The sequence below is a fragment of the Natator depressus genome, chromosome 5, assembly GCF_965152275.1.
Source record: "Natator depressus isolate rNatDep1 chromosome 5, rNatDep2.hap1, whole genome shotgun sequence".
NCBI classification, from domain to species: domain Eukaryota; kingdom Metazoa; phylum Chordata; order Testudines; family Cheloniidae; genus Natator; species Natator depressus.
In genome coordinates, this window is record NC_134238.1 from 45,739,266 (window position 1) to 45,758,047 (window position 18,782).

An 18,782-nucleotide genomic window follows, 5' to 3' on the forward strand; every position below is an offset into this window, starting at 1 on the left:
TGGGAGACAAAATATAGTCAAAGAGGAGCTAAACTTTTCTTAAAATAAACAGCCACTGAAATCAGTGTGTATGTATTAAGATGTATATTGCAATAGTTCAGTTGACACAGTAGATAACAAAGATGGCCTGAACAAATGGTATTGGAATAGAAAGGTGGGATATAATATTAATTAAAATAATTCTATGAAGATCAGATTGGATCCAAATGACTATAGATTCAAGATGATGTCAATGGAATGCGCTTGTGGGATAAAGGTATTCACATTGATTTTTCTTAAAGTTTTCCTATGTTTTTATACACAAGAAAAGAACTTAAAAACAAACACATTAAGGTAACATTAGTGTTTAACATAAAAGCAGTCTCTTCCTCAATTCACCTTGTTGTACGTATCTACTGCAGAGTTATGGCTCATGTGAGAGTTTAAAGCGTTGTATATACTTTGCACTGCAATTACAGTTCAAACTCAGAAAAACAAAGATGTCCTGACTTAAGGCCCCCACTTTAGCCCCTTCAATCAGAAAATTATTTTAACACTTTCTAGTGTTAATTCTTAACTTTTAGTGATGCATTGGTGACATTTTGGATACATATCATTCATTCAGTTCACAAAATCCACACAATCACAAGTTGCTCACAGAAAAATAATTTTTGCCTTTAATAAATATTTGCAAATCTGAAATAAATTACCTTATATTCATTCGCAGTAATCCACTCTGGATCTTTTCTTTTCTTTTTCCCTTTTTTATCCTTAGTCTGAGTGGTTGAAGCCTGGTAAGACTGCAGATCCACTCGTGAATGAAACTGATATCGGCCACTTTCAACATCACAATAGTAATAAATTCCAGTGGTTGGATCATAATAAAGTTGATTTTCCTTTAAAAAGAAAAATAAAGCAAAATGCATCCTTTAATCTGATTTATGTACTGCCTAGTGAAACATCAAATTAATAAAGAACTGTGCGTGAAGTTCATATAAATGTAACAATGCGCTAAATTCTATTACATATTACTATAGTGACAGTCATTGGACAAGAAAACACAAGTAAAGGATCAAGTAACTGTAATGCAGAATGAGGCTGGACCCTATGATCCCAATCCTGCAAACATTTATACACAGGCTGAACTTTACTTCTGTGAGTAGCCCCACTGGCTTCAAATGTTTACAGGATTGCGTCCTATCACATCAATAACAATACTGAAAATAAAACATTAGGAATAAGCGTCCCTAAAAGCAGAGAATAAAACAGGTGGTGCAGGGTTGAGCCAAAATGGTGAGTGTGCTGGAAAGCTTGTAAAACCAATGTCTATGCTGTAGCTGTCCTTCACTTTCTAGTGCTGTCAGTATAGCACTTTTCATGAGCATTACACACATTTCTAAAGCATATGACTGAGTTTGCCCATGCAGTGTTGCAAATTTAAGAGTCTAGTCTTCCTTCAGTATAGGACTTCCATTAAGATTAACATGTATGCTCTTACATTCATAGCAAAATAGACGCCTTACAAAAGAAAAAGACATCCACATTCATAAATGAAGACTCATCTATATTGCTGAAGCTGAATAACTCTTGAAGCAGTTTGATCCACTTTGCCTGAGGTCTTTGGCTATGTCTACACTACATCATCACAGTGGCACAACAGCACCACTCCAGCGCTTTTGGTGAAGAAGCTCTAAGCTCTCTGTTGACTTTTAATAACTCCTGCCTGCACACTTAGGTCAGTATAATTTATGTCGCTTAGGGGTGTGGATTATTCACACCCCCTGAGCAATGTAAATTATACCGAAGTAATTTGTAGTGTAGACATAGTCTTGATATTCTTTTTTATTTTCTCCCAAAATTATTTTCAATTAATCATAAGAGCATCCAGCTAAATGGAACGGTTTCCTACACTTTCTCTGAATAGGCTTTTGGTAGCAGAGAAATCTCAATGACTCAGGGCAGGCTACTACAATCTGTCTTGTTCAAAATTTGACTTATTTTTAAGCTCATGTTTCTAAGTCTAATTTTAAAATAAAGATTCCAACAGAAGCTTTGCTATTGTAGAATAATTTGCTGCAGAAATAATTTTCTCCTTAAGAGACATCTTTGTTAATAGTCTAAAAATGTTAACAGTACACAAGGTCTGAAAGGAACTAGATAAAGGCCTACATTTGCTTTTCATACTGGCATTTATCATCATTCAGCAGTTGCACTTTTAAAACCGCATACGTGAATTGGATGATTGCACAAAACACTGCAATTGCATGTACGAGGAACCTGACAATTTGAGAGTAAGTGTTTGCACTGATCTATGAACTACAGTGAATTTCAACTGGTTCACAGAAACCGGAACACCATCAACTTAATAATGCAAAAATTATGGAAAACACTATTAAGAATTCCTTAGCACACGGTAAACATGATTTATATTGTTCACATCAAGGGACACATTTTTGTGATTTTTTCTCAGACTGTACCACTTAAACAGCTTTATGTCCCATGAAAAATATTCAGCAGTGTCTGACCTCTGTTGCATTGGTTTCAGCCTAGAGTTAAACCACTGAAAACAAGTGTTACTCCAGTTTTGTCACTCTGTTTAGAAAAAAACGTGCTTGGAGATGAAATTTTCCTTTTCTTTTCAAATTATTTCTCAGGATATTTGCACACTCAATATTTACTTTAAATTATAAAATCAGCTCGGGTCTTAGTTCTCTGTTGATTCCATCAATCTTTATTACTCCAACTTTTATTATATCAGGCAAATAGTACAGATCCATATATGTAAAACAGCAACAATTTTGAAAAAGAAACTTACCGAATTATAGTAGAATCCAGTGCTATGGTCATAATACAATCCAGTATTCTCATCATAAATAAACCCAGTCTGTGATACAGCAGCTTCTGCAGCAGCTCTCAAGCTTTCTGCTAATGTACCTTCTGCTAATGAAGTATCTTCTGGTTCCTAAGATCAGATAACAAAAAAAGTAAGTTGCCTGCTACAAGAAAGGTCAGCTTTTTTCTTCCATTGTAACACACTTCAGCATTTTAAAGAAATATCAATGTTAATAAACTGATACAAATCTGGTGCCTTAGGGATATGGATGGCTCAGAGGATTGTTAGTGGAGAAAGAGGTTGAAATGCTGACTGCACTGACGACAATGTCAATACTCCCACTAACGTCAATGGGGCCAGAACTCCACCCAAAGCCTTTCATTTTTCATTACTCAATTCAAAAGTGACTCAGGTTACTGACAGTAGTGAAGAAAGTTACCATCTGTTGGCCCCACAGTAACCTTTATAAAATAAACGTTGGTTCTCAGTTCAGCGTTTAAGTACTAGATTGCAAAACCAGCACCACAACTGAGATACTTTGAGAAGTGCAAGACTGACAGGCAAGGAGTGAACTCATTTCTTATCCCTATATATTGTCCACCTACATCAGGGGGTAAGGCAAACAGACAGCATAGAGAAGTGGGAGAGCTGGCACTGCCAAATGCCCATGCTATACCTATTCTGTTGATAAAAGATTTGAGTGTAAGTACTTTCAATCCAATAAAGTAATCGACATAATCCTTATGAGCACTGCAACTATGCCCATATAGGCCTACCTATGCATTTATGTGCTCATCACCGTGTTATCTGAGTAATTTATAAATCGAGTCACACACTATATGAAGGGTACATTTATTAGTTTATAAAAGGTTAATAAATCAGTAATAGAGGTTAAAAGTATGTTATAGACATGAGTAGTAGGTGTTAGAGACTGATACCCAGGTCACTGGGTTGCATATAACCATCTAGAATACGTTCTGTGTTACTAGTATCTATCACTTATTAAAACTTTCATAGATCATCTAACTATTTATAAATGTACCCCTAATAGAAAGTGACCATAAACTCTATAACAAACATCAATATCACTGGTTTGAGTCCACCTTTGCTGAGATCCCCCATTCATGCTTTCATCCCCTCTCCCATTAACTGATGAAGTTCCTTTCTCTAGAACCTTTCAAATTCTAGCTCTCCAGTTTCCAGCATGCACATAATGCTACTGTCTGCCTTCTCAAGCATACAAAAGAAGTATAACCACAACACACACCTTTTCTCAAACTCCCCTCTGCTCCCCATTCATTTCAGGATCCATTTAAAAAATAACTGCTTTGTTTTTAAACTAGTTGCAGCCAACTTCAGATACTACGGTGAGTATCAATTCTTTGGCCATGTCTACACTGACACTTATTTGGCAAAACTTTAAAAAAAAAAAACCACGACACCCTGAGTGACGTAAGTTTTGCCAGCATAAGCTATGTCTCTCACCGACATAGCTAGCACCGCTCATTGAGCTGGTTTTATTATGTCAATGGCAGAACTCTCTCCTGTTGGCATAATGTGGCTACACAAATGATCTCACAGTGGCACAGCTGTATTGGTACAGTTGTGTTGCTGCACGCTTGTAAGTGTAGACATGGCCTTAGATAAGATACCTCAGACCTTATGTCTCTCTCTCTCTCTCCTCTGCTACTTCCCCCATCTTCTAGTACGGACCCTCTCTCCCAGGCTTTTCCCACAATTTCACAACTAATGATACAAGAGCCTTCTCCTTTGCAGTTCCTACTCACTGTCAGAGCCTTACCACTGTTCGATCCATTAATTCCATCTATCTTCAACGCATCTAAAAGCATCCCTTTTTCCCCTTTCAGGTTGCTACACTCTCTCTTTCCCCACACATCTGGGGCTTCTTCCCACACTCACCTCCAATGCAGTACCTCTGACTGCAATCTCAATTTCCTTGTCCACTCCTGTATACCTCTCCAGCTACACCTCCAACCTACCTGCACACGTTTTGCAAATATTTCTGACTGGGCTACTTTTCATGCTTCCAGGCCATGCCAGGCAAGGCCCATGCTACCACACACACGCACACACACTTTCTTTAAATTGTTCCTTAAAAAAAAAAAAAATCTCATTTGGTTCCAGCTTTACAGAGATGGTTAAATCAGAGGACTACTATCCCTAGAGGATACAAGGTTATGTGACTGCTTTAAAAAAAAAAATTATAAATGATGTTGTGCATTTATGGTTCTACATAATGCAGATTAGAAGGATGTTCTTTGTGTAAAAACATGCTGCAATTATAGCCCCTAATCTAAATTCTGTGCTTCTTAAAATTTTCTTGCTTTAAAATGTGCATACACCTTTACAACCTAGCCCCGATCCTGCACCCAGATCCACACTGGCGGACCTGATTGCAGAACTGGGACCCTAGTTTTATTGCACAAAGGAGAAAAATTTGTAAACAATCTTCAGTACTGGATCACTGAAACAGCTATCTCAGACAGTAATATTGGAACTGAAGCTAGACTTTCAAAATCATAGACATGTTGACAGATTAAGGACTCCAAAAGTATTTCAAAACACACAGTTCTACTACCTGTAAATTCTCGATTAAGTTATCCCCTTGTCCACATTCAGCAAGTTCTGTGCTACCAATGTGTGAATGAATATCACCACCTGCCTGAGACTGCTCTGTAGAATTAGGATTGGGACCTTCATTCTCATGGTTCTGCTGCACTGATAGTTCAGATGCGTTATCTTGAGCATCAATGTTGTTACAATAATTCTGATAATTGTAATAATCTGTAGAAAAAAGTTTAAATTGCATAAATTAGCAAAGTAACATTTTACACAAATCAGCCTGACGACCCTAATGCATATGCTTCACTTTTCACAAATAGGCTAACTGGCCTCAATTTCCAGGTTGTATGCACCATTTTGGATTTACCCCACTTTTGTTGAGCAAATGAAAACTTTCTTAAATGTACTTCTGCAACTATCGAAGTGTATGAACAAGTAATCCTGTTATTTATTCTTCTATTATGCTAGTGTCTAGGAGCCTCCATTAAAGATCAGCATTATCATTGTGCTAGGCACTGCACAGAGAAATCAAACAAAACAAAACAAAAACAAACAAAAAGAGCTGAGCTCCTTGCCCTGGAAGCTCACAATCTAGAAATCAGACAGCACATAATAAGTGGATAAAACAGAATGGACTGGGATGATGAAACAATAATAAAATAAACTGTCTTTAGTAGAAAAGCTTAAAGCGCAACTCAGCATTTGCCTAATCAATGCCAGACAATAGTGATTTAAATGCATCACAGCAGAGATTGTTTTTAAAGGGGGATTTGAAAGAGGATAAGGGGATGGTACCCTAGATCCTAGCAAGCGCCCCTTCCCAATCACTGACTAGGACTGCTCGGAGGGGAAACCAAGCCTCTCTGCTCTGGATCCCCCGGGGTCTTTAGGCTGTGGTCTGAGTCCCTTGGGCCATCCAGACTCTGGAAAGCAGACAGGGCCCTCCTTCCTCATGAGGCTTCTATATGCAGGGTGCCTTTTCCCTCCTGAACTTGACAAAATGGACCCTTGAGTGATCAGTTTCTACCCTTTTAAAACCTTTAGCCCCAGGTCCAGCGATCCCCTTGCCAGCTTCCTCACATGAGCACAGATCCCTGTCAGGTGACTTACCAATGAGACCTCCCCCATTAAACTAGTTCTTCCACGCAGGGACCAGTCTTTTAGCAAATTAGCAACTATTGGGTATTTAATGGTCAACTCCCCCCTACTGTTATTCTTTTGTCACCAGCCTTTCGAATGCCAACCCAACATGGAGGCAAACACACCTTGGAGAAGGACAGAAGGGTGCACATTCAAAACAGAGTTTGCAATCTGACACAGATACATGGGGTTCATAATCTCACACAAAGTTCAAAAACTGTAGAATCACATTCCCAGTTCTTCACAGGTAGCTTTCCAAATTTTGATGAAGAGGTATTTTTGCATGCATAGAAGGCAGCATGACTGCTTGAAGGAGAAACAGAAAACTGGACAACTGAAACTAATCACCAGCAGTACAAAGCCTGGATCAGCAGTTTTATTTCACAGACAGTGGCAGGGCTTAATAGTGAAAGGCCTTAAAGGCAATGACAAGAAGTTGTGTTTGATGCAGGACAGGAAGGGGAGCTACATGTGCATATAAAATAAACTTCAAATTAATAAGAAATAGAGAACAATATTTAGGGAGTTAGTTAAGTCAGTGAACTAATTTAACTGATTAATGAAAGTGTTAAGGATCTTTCTTTCCACTGTTTCCAGTGCAATTTCCACTAGTTACCTGACTGTTGCCAAGAATCATAGTCTTCAGTTTGCACTTCTACACTAGATGTCTCTCTCTCTTTTTTCTTCCTATCATGGACTTCCTTACTCAGCTCTTCGACCTGCAGGAAAAAGCGTGCATTATAAAAACTATTAAATCAAAGCCATTATAATTATCCATCTCAGAAAACTATACTGCTCTATTTTCTTGCATATAGTGTACAGAAACAACTATTTAAGTCTATCATAGATACCATAACTGATTTTAGTTTCTTGAGACTCCCATGTATTAGACAAGTGAATGCCATAACAAAGATGACATTCCAGTCATATTAAAATTATACTGATTAAAGAAGGAAATGTGAAGGAAGCGACCAAACCACTAATTGTTTGTAAGGTACAAGATTAAAATTCAAACATGCACTTTTCATGTGACCCTAAAGGATAATGTTTATCATCTTAGTATACCACAGCTAGTGATGTGTCAACACTATAAAAATCTCTGTGACCCATACTGCCCCAAATCTTTACCAGGCTGTCTTCTATCTTTTTCCTTCTCTTGCCTCTCCCTAGTGTAATCTTCCTTTTTGATTAAGGAACCAGGTTTGTAAGTCTGAATACTGTATAGAATGTACTTGTAAGTGATGGTTTCAAAAACGCTGGAACTAAGTTCCAGTGCTGGGCACTCAACTTGAGAAGCTAAATTAGATCAAATATCCCTGTGGGACTTTCTGTGAACTGGAGAATGTTAGAGCTTATGGTTGCCTGGTGCTGCAGCTGAGGAAAACAGCTCAGCGACATGAGAGGCTAACAAGGCCCACAGCCTGTCAAGAGCCAGAGGGAGCATGGGGCTGGGCATGCAGACCCGGATCTCTGAGGGAAAACCCTGATACTCAGGGACTGATGAGGTGTCTGGCTGCTAAGGAAAGGGCCGCGCCAGCGCGGGAAGGGGAGCAGCCCCAGCGGTGAGGGGAGAGCGTGCCCGGGTGACAGGGGGAGGCTCGGTGAGTGGGGAGGGGAGGGACCCGCAACGGCCTGAGACGGGGTCGGTACCTGTGTCTGTAGCGCCCCGTTGCTCTCCTGGGCCTCCCGATAGAGCCGCTCCGTGTGGCGCAGCAGCCTCTGCACCTGCTCCAGCTGGCTCCGACAGCACCCCAGCTCCGCCTCCAGCACCTCCACCTTCCCTTGGAGGGCCCGCAGCTCGGCGCCCGCCTCCGGGAGCGGCGGGGAGGCCATGCCTGGGGCTCTAGCTCCCAGGGACCCTCAGCGGCCGGAGCAGGGGCGCAGCCAGAGCCAGGAGACAAAGCAGCAGCGGTGGCCTCGCAGCCCGGCGCCTCCCGCCATGGCCCCGCCCCCCCGGGGAGTCCCTCGCGCTCGGCTACCAACGCTCCTGAAGAAAAGTTTCCGGCGGGAACGAGAGGCTGCGGCAGTACGCTGCGCACCACACTAGTACCAAGGGGCGTGACCGGGACGAGTGACCCGGAAACGGTCCCAGGGCAACAGGAAGTGAGCGAGATTGCTGGGGCTTTGCTATGCGCTTGCGCAGGGTACCCAGGCCTATAAATAGAGGGAGCTTAGCAGCGTGTTCTTTACTAGTCGTTCAGGGGGCGGTTGGACTTCTGTACACTAGGCCCTGCCATGGGCGGGCTGAGCGGGCGGGACTCGGCGTTAGTGACGCTGTTGGAGGGCAGCATGTGGTGGTTCCTCACAGGCGGGGTGGGGAGTGACTGGCTACAAGGGGCTGAGGGCAAATAGCCGGCGGGGTAGGAGAGCCTGGGCACCCTGGTTGCTCAGGGCGGGGGCGCTTGAGCCCTGCTCGAGAGAGCGGCCATCCGGTAGCTTCCGGGCCTGCAAAAGTCTGGGGCAGAACGCAAGCGAGGGTCTGTCCTTCGCCGAGAGCGATTCCTGGCCGGCCCGCCGGCCGCCCATCCCTGGGGAGGGGGGGGGGAGACGGACGATGAATGTGGGACGACGCTACACAAATGCTGAATAGTGACCCCAATCCTGCTGCGCAATCTACAGCCAGCTCCTCCACGTGATGGCCATTGCTCTCCCTCAGGAGAGGGGGTTTGCTTAGCCCTGCTGCTGTTCCCAGTGGTGCATACGATGAAGTGAGCTGTAGGTCACGAAAGCTTATGCTCAAATAAATTGGTTAGTTTCTAAGATGCCACAAGTACTCCTTTTCTTTTTGCGAATACAGACTAACACGGCTGTTACTCTGAAACCGGACGCAGTTTATTAGAAACCAAATATTTATACTAAACACGTGCAAGCATTGTAAACAGCAGAATATTCCTGAAATAACTTTTAAAACGAACACCCACTCCACCTCTTCCCACTTCTGCTCTGCCCTCACCCCTGAGACTCCTGTGATGGGTTCCTCTGGGGTGCTGTCTGAAACTGGGGTAGGACTGAACCCTCTGACCCCTCTCCCGCTCCCTGTGCTGTTGTGACAAGCTGCAGACCCACTCGTGGTCTTACACTTCCACCAGCATTCACACAGGTAGGGACACAGCCAGCTGCAGTTACATGCAGGCTCTCTGACTAGCCAGTGCATGAACCAACAGTAGAAAGGCTAAAGCCAAGGTAATTCTCAGCTCTCCAGACATGTACTCTCTCTGGAGCATAAACCCAAAATTATACCACCTTGTGCTGCACAGGGAACTGTACAGTGTAAGCTCATAGAGTTCTCTTATCCCACCCCCCCATGGAACGGAATATGCAACAGCCTTTGCCCCTTGAACTATGATGTCCCAGGCACTTCACTCCAACTCAGTGGTAGATAAAGCAAAAACAAGTTTATTAACTACAAAAGAGAGATTTTAAGTGATTATAAGTGATAGCAAACAGATCAAAGCAGATTACCTAATAAATAAACAAAAAAATATCTAAGAAACTTGAAAGATAGGATATGAATTAGCAAATTCTCACCCTGGCTGATGATACTAGCAGGCTGCAGATTCTTAAGGGACAAGTTGCACTTGCTTTATAGCTTGGAATTCCCAGGTCTTTCATACATGGGCTAGAAATCCCTTTAGCCTGGGTCCAGCACTTCCCCCACATCAGTCTTTGTTTCTCAGGTGTTTCCAGGAGTCTTCTTTTGTGGGGAGTGATGAACAACAGATGATGGTCACTCCCTGCCTTATATAGCTTTAATATAGGGCGGGAACCCTTTGTTTCAAAATTTGGTTCCCAGACTGGTTTGTGGAAAAATACTGACATCCCAAGTTGGAGTCCAGAGACATGTGGTCTGGTCACATGCCCTTGCAGTGTTATAGCTGCCATTGCTTATAGACTGGCCAAAATGCCCACAAGAAGGTTAAGCTATTCCACAGTCCATTGTCTTTTCTGATGGGCCATCAGCCCCATCTGACTTCTTCACTGTTGTACCTGAAAGGCTGGCTGTGGGTGTTTCCAGAGCAAGCCCATTTGAAATACAGATCCCTAATCAATATTCATAACTTCAGATACAAAAACAATACATGTATACAAATAGGATAATCATTTTCAGCAAATCATAACTTTTCCCATGACATCTCACATGCCCCATCTTGTACAAAATGCATCATAATTATCTCATAATTATATTCATACAACTATGAAGAATATGGGATGCAGTGTCACAACCCCCTCCCTTGAGCATCTCCTGTCTGCTGCTTCCTCCTTTTCGCCCCCTCCTGCCTTAAGGGCAATGGAGGGGCAGAGAGGAGGGAGTGGCAGGGCAGCCCCCTCAACAGCTGAGGGGGGATACAGAGCCTGCCCCCTCAACAGCTGACTGGGGGTACAGGGTCAACTCCACTCAATAACTGACTGGGGGTACAGGTACAGGGCCAGGGCCCCTAGACCAGCAGTCCCAGCCAGCTCCATGGGTGCTGAGCACTCCCTATTTTTTCTCCGTGGGTGCTTGTGCCCCTGAGCAGCCACAGATTTGGTGCCTATGCTTGCTGCAGCGCTCAATAATTTCTCAACAGTTAGCTCTCTGAATGTGAGCAAATCCTCAGTCATAGCCACAGCAGCTACTAAGTCCTCTTTTTCCATGTTGACTGGAAGTGGAACATCATTTAGGTGGTCATCAAACTCTTCAATATTTTTGTCTTGCACACTTTCCACCGACACAACACATTTGTTTTTCCTGAGATAGTTGGAAATTGTTGTCAGCTTTTACATCTTGCCATGCATCAGCAACAAAATGAACACAAGCTAGCAAATTTAAAGTTTTCAGGACTGGTGTTGGGGTCTGCATCAAGAGCTACAAAAATCCAATTTGTGATTTTTTGATCGGTAATGTCCTTTCATATTCTTAATCACACCTCAATCCGTAGGTGTGCAGAGCAGTTATCCAGTAAAAGGCATACTTTATGATGCTGCAAGCGAAGCTGACAATCCCACTTTTTTAGTCGGTTGATGAAAATCTCACCTGTCATCCTGGCATTTGCTGAGCTGACAAAATTGAGGGGAAGTTTACTGAAATCCTTCAGAAAGCATGTGGGTCATTTTGACTTCCCGATCATGAACGGTGGGCATTTGTCACTCCCATCCATGTTGGCACAGATGAGCACAGTTTCCTGCCCTTAGAAGCATTCCCTCCTTTTAGCTTTTCATTTTTTTTTCTACATGTCCTCTGTCACAGAGCCCTTTCAGATAAAGTGCTGTTTTGTCAGCATTGTAGATGTCAAACAGGGAAAACTTTTCAAGAATGTGAGGAACTTTTTCACACTGCCACTGCTCAGCTGCTGGTTTGTCCACCAAATGTTTTTTGCTAGACTCTTTTTTGTAAGCAACATTGAAGTGTTTCTTCCATCTGGTAAATCAACCAATCATTCACTCTAAGTAAAGCGGCAAGCTGAAGGGCTTTTTCCTTGATTGTGAGTCCAGCAAGCAGTGCTCCCTGCGCCCTCTTTTCCTTGAACTATATAAAGAGAGCCTGGTTGACATCAGGGACTTTTCCTTCATGCTCGTGTTTACAGCAGTTATTTAAACTGTCTGTCTTTGTATTTAGCCAAAAGCTTATCCTGCTGCTTACACATTCTGCATACAGCCAATCTGTGCAACTCCCACTTGACTGCACGTTGGTTTTGAGTAGCCCCTGGCATTTGACAGTCTTGTACTATCTGTACTTTTTCTTTCAGTGAGAGACTTCTTGGCATTTTGTCTGTTTTTGCCACAAAAAATGATGCAAGTAAGCAGAGGATGTGATGTCATGACATCACAAATATTGCTCTTATGTGGCAGCTATGATGCTGTTCCAAAGTGGACAATTCATGATAGAGAAAGTGTTCCCAGGGGAAACGTTGCTCGTAAGTGGCAGTTGCTCTTACAAGGTGTGACTGCAAACAAGTGTCTACTGTACTGGGATTCTGTGGTGGCCTCCTTGGCAATAATCTGGTTTAGCTCCTCATAGTAAGTACGTGCACTGGGAGTGTTACTGGAGATCTTGTTTTTGTCTTTAATGTTTTTGTAATTCTGCCAGAGTTCTTTAGCTCTGGCATCACACTGGGCTATATCCTGGGAATTTCCAGCACTTGTTGCAATATGTACGCATAAATGTTTGCACTGACTCTTGGAAAGATGGAACTGGACATGCTCCTCTCCCTAAAGAGCAAGGAAATCTAAGACTTCTGGATGGGACCATGTAGAAATATGGACGCGATTGCTATAATGAACCCTTGGCAAGTGACCTTGACATGACCTTGAATTACAAATGGGCAAGTATGAGTGTGTGCTAGCATTTTTTAAACAGACAGATGATGTCCAGTCTAGATGACCCTGGAGCTGTGGAAGGCACACAGGCAGTCAGACAGGTCAATCCAATGTGAAGGCAATGGTGAGTGTGATAGCAGTTGGAAGACGCCTGAAGTGGCATAGTTAATTTTAAATAGTGATGCATCCACACAAACCTTACAGCTGTATAATTCATTCGAAAATAGATGTCACTTCTAAAGCTGATTGATTAAAGTGGGATAAGGTGCCAGATAAATAAAAAAATAGTTTGTGGTGTTGGACGTAAGGCAGCTCATGGTGAAAAAAACTAAAGATATATCAAAAAGCTTTCCTTTGTAGACAAGGCCTAAGAGTGCAGCCCTCTCTGCGTCTGTACCTGAGGTACAAAACATGCCAATCCCAGAGGACCCTGTCAGGGCTCCCTGGGTGGGTACTTGTGATAGAGGCCTGTTCCTCCAGTCAGGCTCCTTCCAGTAACCAGCTCCTTTCAGCATTATAGCATCTTAAGTCTTTTATCTGCCAGTCAAACAGTAACCCACTGGAAGCCAACATTAGAATAGTCCTTCGGTCACTTGGCATCTGGGGTCTCTAATCTGGTTCACCTTCTTGCATCAGAAGAATGCCTCCTTGTCCCCTCCTTGTCCCCTCTTGGCTATTGTCCACTCTTTTGGGCCTTTAAACCCCCCACCCCCACCCCCCAGCCGGACTGATTTCCCTTAATCCTGGCTCTCTTCCTTCAGGGCCTGATGCACAGAGATATTAGTTCCCCTGCTCCCAACATCGTTCCTCTTCCTAACTTCACTCTGTTCCTTAACAATACCTAGGTACATCCTGTGGGATGCATGAGGGACCAACCACCAGCAAAACTTCCCCACTTCTGTGGGGTTGGTCTGGAGTTCCAGGCTTCTGTGGCTTGCTGTTCAGATACTGCTATAAGAAGGTCTGAAACCATCTCTGCTGCTCCTGCTTGAATGCCTGTTGTTCCTGCATCGCTGATAAGTCATGCTACCTCTTCCATGTTTCCTGGGCAGGCAGTTTCCTCTTCTCTCCACCCCACCCCCAGGGGTTATTGTATCTGCCCATCTTCTTGACCACATGTAGGCGAATGGGCTGGCTCACCAGTATGGAGAAATAACCAGCCAGTCCAAGTCAGTTCATAGCCCTTGTCTCAGGGCTTTGCTTATTGTCTTGAAAAAAGAAAATGTGGAATGACAACACAAAGGAATTTTCCAACAAAGGTTGTGGGCCTCCAGTAGTTCAGTGGTTAGGGCCTCTCCTCAGCCTAGGGACGTCCACAGAGCCTACTGCCTGCTCACAGTCCTTCTCTGCACTGCTTGCAACCTGGACTTTAGTTACAGCAGAGCACTTTCACTATATCTTTAGCTGAATCCCATAACTTCTTAGTGGGACTGCTAGAGCCTGAAGAGCCAATAACAACCTTCAAAGCATACTTTAATATTGAAAAAACACCACCATCTAAAACCTCCCCCTTCTCCTTTTTTACACAGATGCTGTGGCATGCTGTGAAGGACGGTACTGCTCACTTAATTGCTTTTAAGGTTCATCATTTTTTATCTGCTTTTTCTGAAATGATAGTTCGATCTCCCTTGTCCAGACACTTGGCAAGTGAACAGCTTCTGGAGACTGTAGCCACCCCCATCCCATTTCCCCCCAGGGTTCTGGGACAGGTTGCAATGACATGCAATTGCAGAGGCGTGCTCTTCTAGAGTTTTTTGTGTCCTCTTAGGTTTTTTAAATATCCTCTTCAGGGGATATATGTGGTTGGAGGGAGAGATGCCCCCAGTGTTTTCCCCAGGAATTGAAATTAGGGGAGGGTGTTCAAATTTATGGGAGGAGAGAGGGGGGAAATCAGGGCCGATGAGTGGTAAGACCGTGAGGGTGAAAGTGGGCTGTATGGCACCATAGTAAAAACTGAAAAATGTTTCATGACCATTTTATTAGATTTAACTCATGTTTTAAAATCATCACACAAATTAAAGTTGGCTACTCAAGCCTTCTATGAAGCACTACTTCTACATCCTTCTTGGTTTCTTGTTATAATTTTTCTCAGCTCTGTTAATGAACTTCTTGAATGCAGTGTGTTCATCTTTGGTGGTTTCTCCTGTGTCCGGTACTTCCATTCCTTCAATTGATATGCTCATTAGTTCAGTCACATGATCATGCAGAAGGCGACTTCTTTCAGAACACAAACTTCTTTTCAATGATGAAAAAGAACACTCAACTGTAGCTGTTGTGACTGGGAATAGCAAGAGATGAATTCCTGCTTCTTTCATCCCAGGAAACATAGCATAAAGATTGGGTCGAGCCACTGGGGATGATAAAAAAGAAGTTGAAGTCAAATCTTCATTCATTCGTCGTATGATATTCCATTCTGTGCTCAAATTCTCTATTATGTCCTGAGCACATGGAAGCCCCAATGCTGGTAGTGCCTCACTCCACTCAACTGTCAGTGGTTTATAGGACAGGGATCTGTAAAAGCTACGTGGAGGTTGAGTAGAATCTAGAAGTCACTGTTGTAGATTTTTAAGAATCAAGTCTGTGTACTTTTTCAGTTGTCTTAACAAATGCTTCTTGTCCTCTGCACTTAAGGATTCAATATAAATGCCTTCCTTAGTCAACTTCTGACTGAAGTCTTTGCTTCTTCCAGTTCTTTTTCAATGGATAGCTCTCTGATTGATCCAAATTTAGCTTCTGTTGCTCGACAAAGATTTACTACTGTTGTAGCAGATGCCTGGATGGCATTGTTTAATGATCCAAGTGGTTTCAACTGTAGACTTACAAGAGAGAGAATGGCAATAGTCTTCTCTGAATGTAGTAGCAAAAGTAATCCACCAGCCTCACTACTTAGATCCATCGCATCTTGGAATATACTTTCCAAAGTCAGTAATAATGGCTGGAGTAATTTTAAAACAACTGCCAAGGATTGCTCATGAGAAAGCCAGAGGGTTTTCCCAGGTTGGACTAATTTGAACTTCAGTCCCAGTGTATCTTCTATATTTTCCAAGATATTCAGTCTTTTTGGACTCTTGCTGAAAAAAGAATATAATGAAGACATTAAATTTATAGCTTTTAAAATGTCTTTTGAAGAGTCTGCAGCTTGTACCACCACTAGTTGGAGTAGATGGCCCCTGCAGTGTGTATAGGAGACATTAGGGTTACACTTTTATCTGAGCAAAGCTTGTACTCCACCATGTCTACCTGAGAAGTTTGCAGCTCCATCAAATGCACAAGCAGCCATCTGTTTGGGGTCCAGTTGAGAAGCATTTAACTCTTCTAAGATGTGGGTTGTCACAGATGCAGCCAATGTGTCTTCTATAACTTGAACATCTAGAAATGCATCTACTGGCCAACCACTGACATCAAGATAACGTACACAGTGACTTAATACTTGATGCCTGTTTGCATTGGTGCATTCATGAGCCATGTATGCAAATGTTTTGAATGTGGTGAGAGAGTTCTTCACTTTTTCAACTGTTGAGTCTTTCACTTTTGCACCACATGCTTCTAGCCAGTCAGCTGAGTTTCTTGCAGAAAGATAGTGAGCATTTGCTGGTCTTGTTCAGAACCAGTGTTCAGCTTCAGGATGAACAAGTGACAATGCACTTACTACAAACTAGAGGCCAATGTTATGTGGTATCTCTTGCTTAAATAGGAAGTATGATGCCACAGCCATGTTTGTTCGCATGAACTGTGTTGTGTCTTCAGCATTCTTAACGGCCTCATTAACACTCACCAGTGTTGTCCTTGGTCAGTGGAGATCAGAATTCAGAGTTTCACATTCACAGAATTCACATGAGTTTACCTCCCAGGTGGGGGCAAGAAGGCACCTTGCTCGTTCCTCCAGCTGCTCACTGTTTGCTCTGGCCACTGTTGTTTGTTGTGCCACCATTCACTCCATCGCTCTGTTGCCAATGGCCCTGCACCGTCACCACCTGCCACTGTGACCCCTGTGAGTTGGTCTCTTGAGGTTCCACCCAGCTCTCAGTGATTTCAGCTGAGCTCTCAGTGGGGGGAACCTTGCCGCTAGTGCAGACTGGGCTGTCTCTTCCATAGAAACACTGTCCCACAGCAGGTCTAAGCACTTAGGCCTGATTATCAGTGATTTCAGCTGTAGTGGTCACTTAACAAAACAAAGACTACCTATGGAGCCTAATCAGCTCTGTCTTTAAACAGTGGAGAGGGGCAGGTCAAATAGTACTTGTGACTCAAGCAAAACACCTAGCCCCACCCTCTCTCTTGATGCCCTCAATCAGCACAGGCTAAGTACAGTTCTACTGCCCTTTACTCATACAATAAGAATAACAACATTTCATTACCCTCCCCCCCCCCCCCCAACACACACACACACATTCAAGTGATTTGTAACCCAACCCCAGCCAAAATCTATCACTTGGGCAACACAGCTTAGTTTGCTGGATACCTAGGTGTGAATGTAAATATAATCTGGTCATGAAGCCTTTTCCCCCCAAGTCCGCAGCTCATCACTAGCTGTCAGGGAGAGCTCATTTAGACTTTGCTTACAAATCATCATTTAAAATTATTAGGTTGGCCAACATCACCGAAATGAATGCACTGACATGGTCATAAAAACAAAAGCTGTCTAAGGAAGCTCGTCTATGTTCATACTTTTCAAATCTATTATACTTTTTCAGATACATGTATTTTATCATACACTTTATATGTTTTTAAAGTGTGTATTAATGTTTCACTTTCAATTCAAATGTCCAAACAATCACTAAATTGGCAACACTGCATGTAATTAGTTCATAAAACTGGGGGCGGGGGGGGGAGAGTTCAGGGGGTGGGGTGTAGGGAAATCCCTGGATGCGCCTAGTATTTTGTTAGATGATGACCAAATGTGCTCTAAATTTGATGATGGTTCAGCTTTTTTCAGCTGGTTTCATTGGTGTCCAGTAGATGGCACTGGTTTATTACAAATTTTCATGGTTCTGTTTTGGCATCATGGATAGGATGGCTGACTTTTTACTTCATGGTGGCCAGCAGGAGGCTGATGAAGGAGCTTGAAGAAATCCGCAAATGTGGAATGAAAAAAATTCTGTAATATCCAGGTTGATGAAGCTAATTTATTGACTTGCCAAGGGCTTATTGTTCCTGACAATCCTTCATATGATAAGGGAGCCTTCAGAACGTTCCACCTTGTATTTAGCTGAGACACTCTGAGTACATTCCCAAGACCTGAAGAAGAGCTCTGTGTACACTCGAAAGCTTGTGTCTCCCACCAGCAGAAGTTGGTCCAATAAAAGATAATATTTCACCCACCTTATCTGTCTTTTACTTCTACAGTCATTCAAGCAATGTCAATTTAACAAGAATTCATTTCAAGCAGTTTCTATCTTTAGGCCATACTTTAGGGGTGTCTATTTTTTTTTACAGTATTTAATCAGTTTTCTGTTCAGTTGAGGTTACAAAAAACTAACCTTTCTAAAAGTATACTAAAAAACTAATCTTTCTAAAAGTAGTTTGGGTGCGGGAGGGGCCTCAGGGTTGGGGTAGGGGGTTGGGTGTTCCTGTAACTGCTAGGTGGAGGGGCCAGGGGGCTCTGCGCGCTGCCCCTGCCTGCAGGCACCACCCCTGCAGCTCCCATTGGCTGCAGTTCCCAGCTTCACACAGGTAGATGGATGAAAACAGCATGAGTGCTTTCAATGTTGCAGATGACAGCAAAGAAATCCAGAAGTCAGCAAGAGGTTTCTTAGAGAATCTCAGCATCGATGTTTCCTCACAAGAAAGGTCCATAAATGTTTCTTTTACTGTAAGTGACATAACAGCACGTGCAGTCACTTCATTAAAGGGATTTCTAATTCATGCCTCTGTTTTCCAATCCTTTTCAGGGAAGTACTCCCGAAACTGTAGTTTACAGCTTTCCAGGAGCCTGAAAATAATAGAGTGT

The 18,782-nt window shown here is 42.9% G+C and overlaps 1 protein-coding gene across 4 annotated transcripts in view; it reads right to left on the reverse strand.

Moving 5' to 3' along the window:
• AGGF1 (angiogenic factor with G-patch and FHA domains 1) overlaps positions 1 to 8,615 on the reverse strand; it is a 37,332-nt gene extending 28,717 nt beyond the window's left edge. For 2 of the 4 annotated variants that reach the window (XM_074952691.1, XM_074952692.1), the window contains exons 1-5: positions 8,186 to 8,615; positions 7,152 to 7,254; positions 5,412 to 5,617; positions 2,795 to 2,941; positions 690 to 875 (exon numbers count right to left, since the gene is read on the reverse strand). In XM_074952691.1, the coding sequence (XP_074808792.1) occupies positions 690 to 875; positions 2,795 to 2,941; positions 5,412 to 5,617; positions 7,152 to 7,254; positions 8,186 to 8,368 (825 nt within the window). In that variant the 5' untranslated portion in view covers positions 8,369 to 8,615. The remainder of the gene's footprint in view (positions 1 to 689; positions 876 to 2,794; positions 2,942 to 5,411; positions 5,618 to 7,151; positions 7,255 to 8,185) is intronic. The other 2 variants (XM_074952690.1, XM_074952689.1) reach the window with 2 other exon arrangements.
• Between the last annotated feature and the right edge of the window lie 10,167 nt (positions 8,616 to 18,782).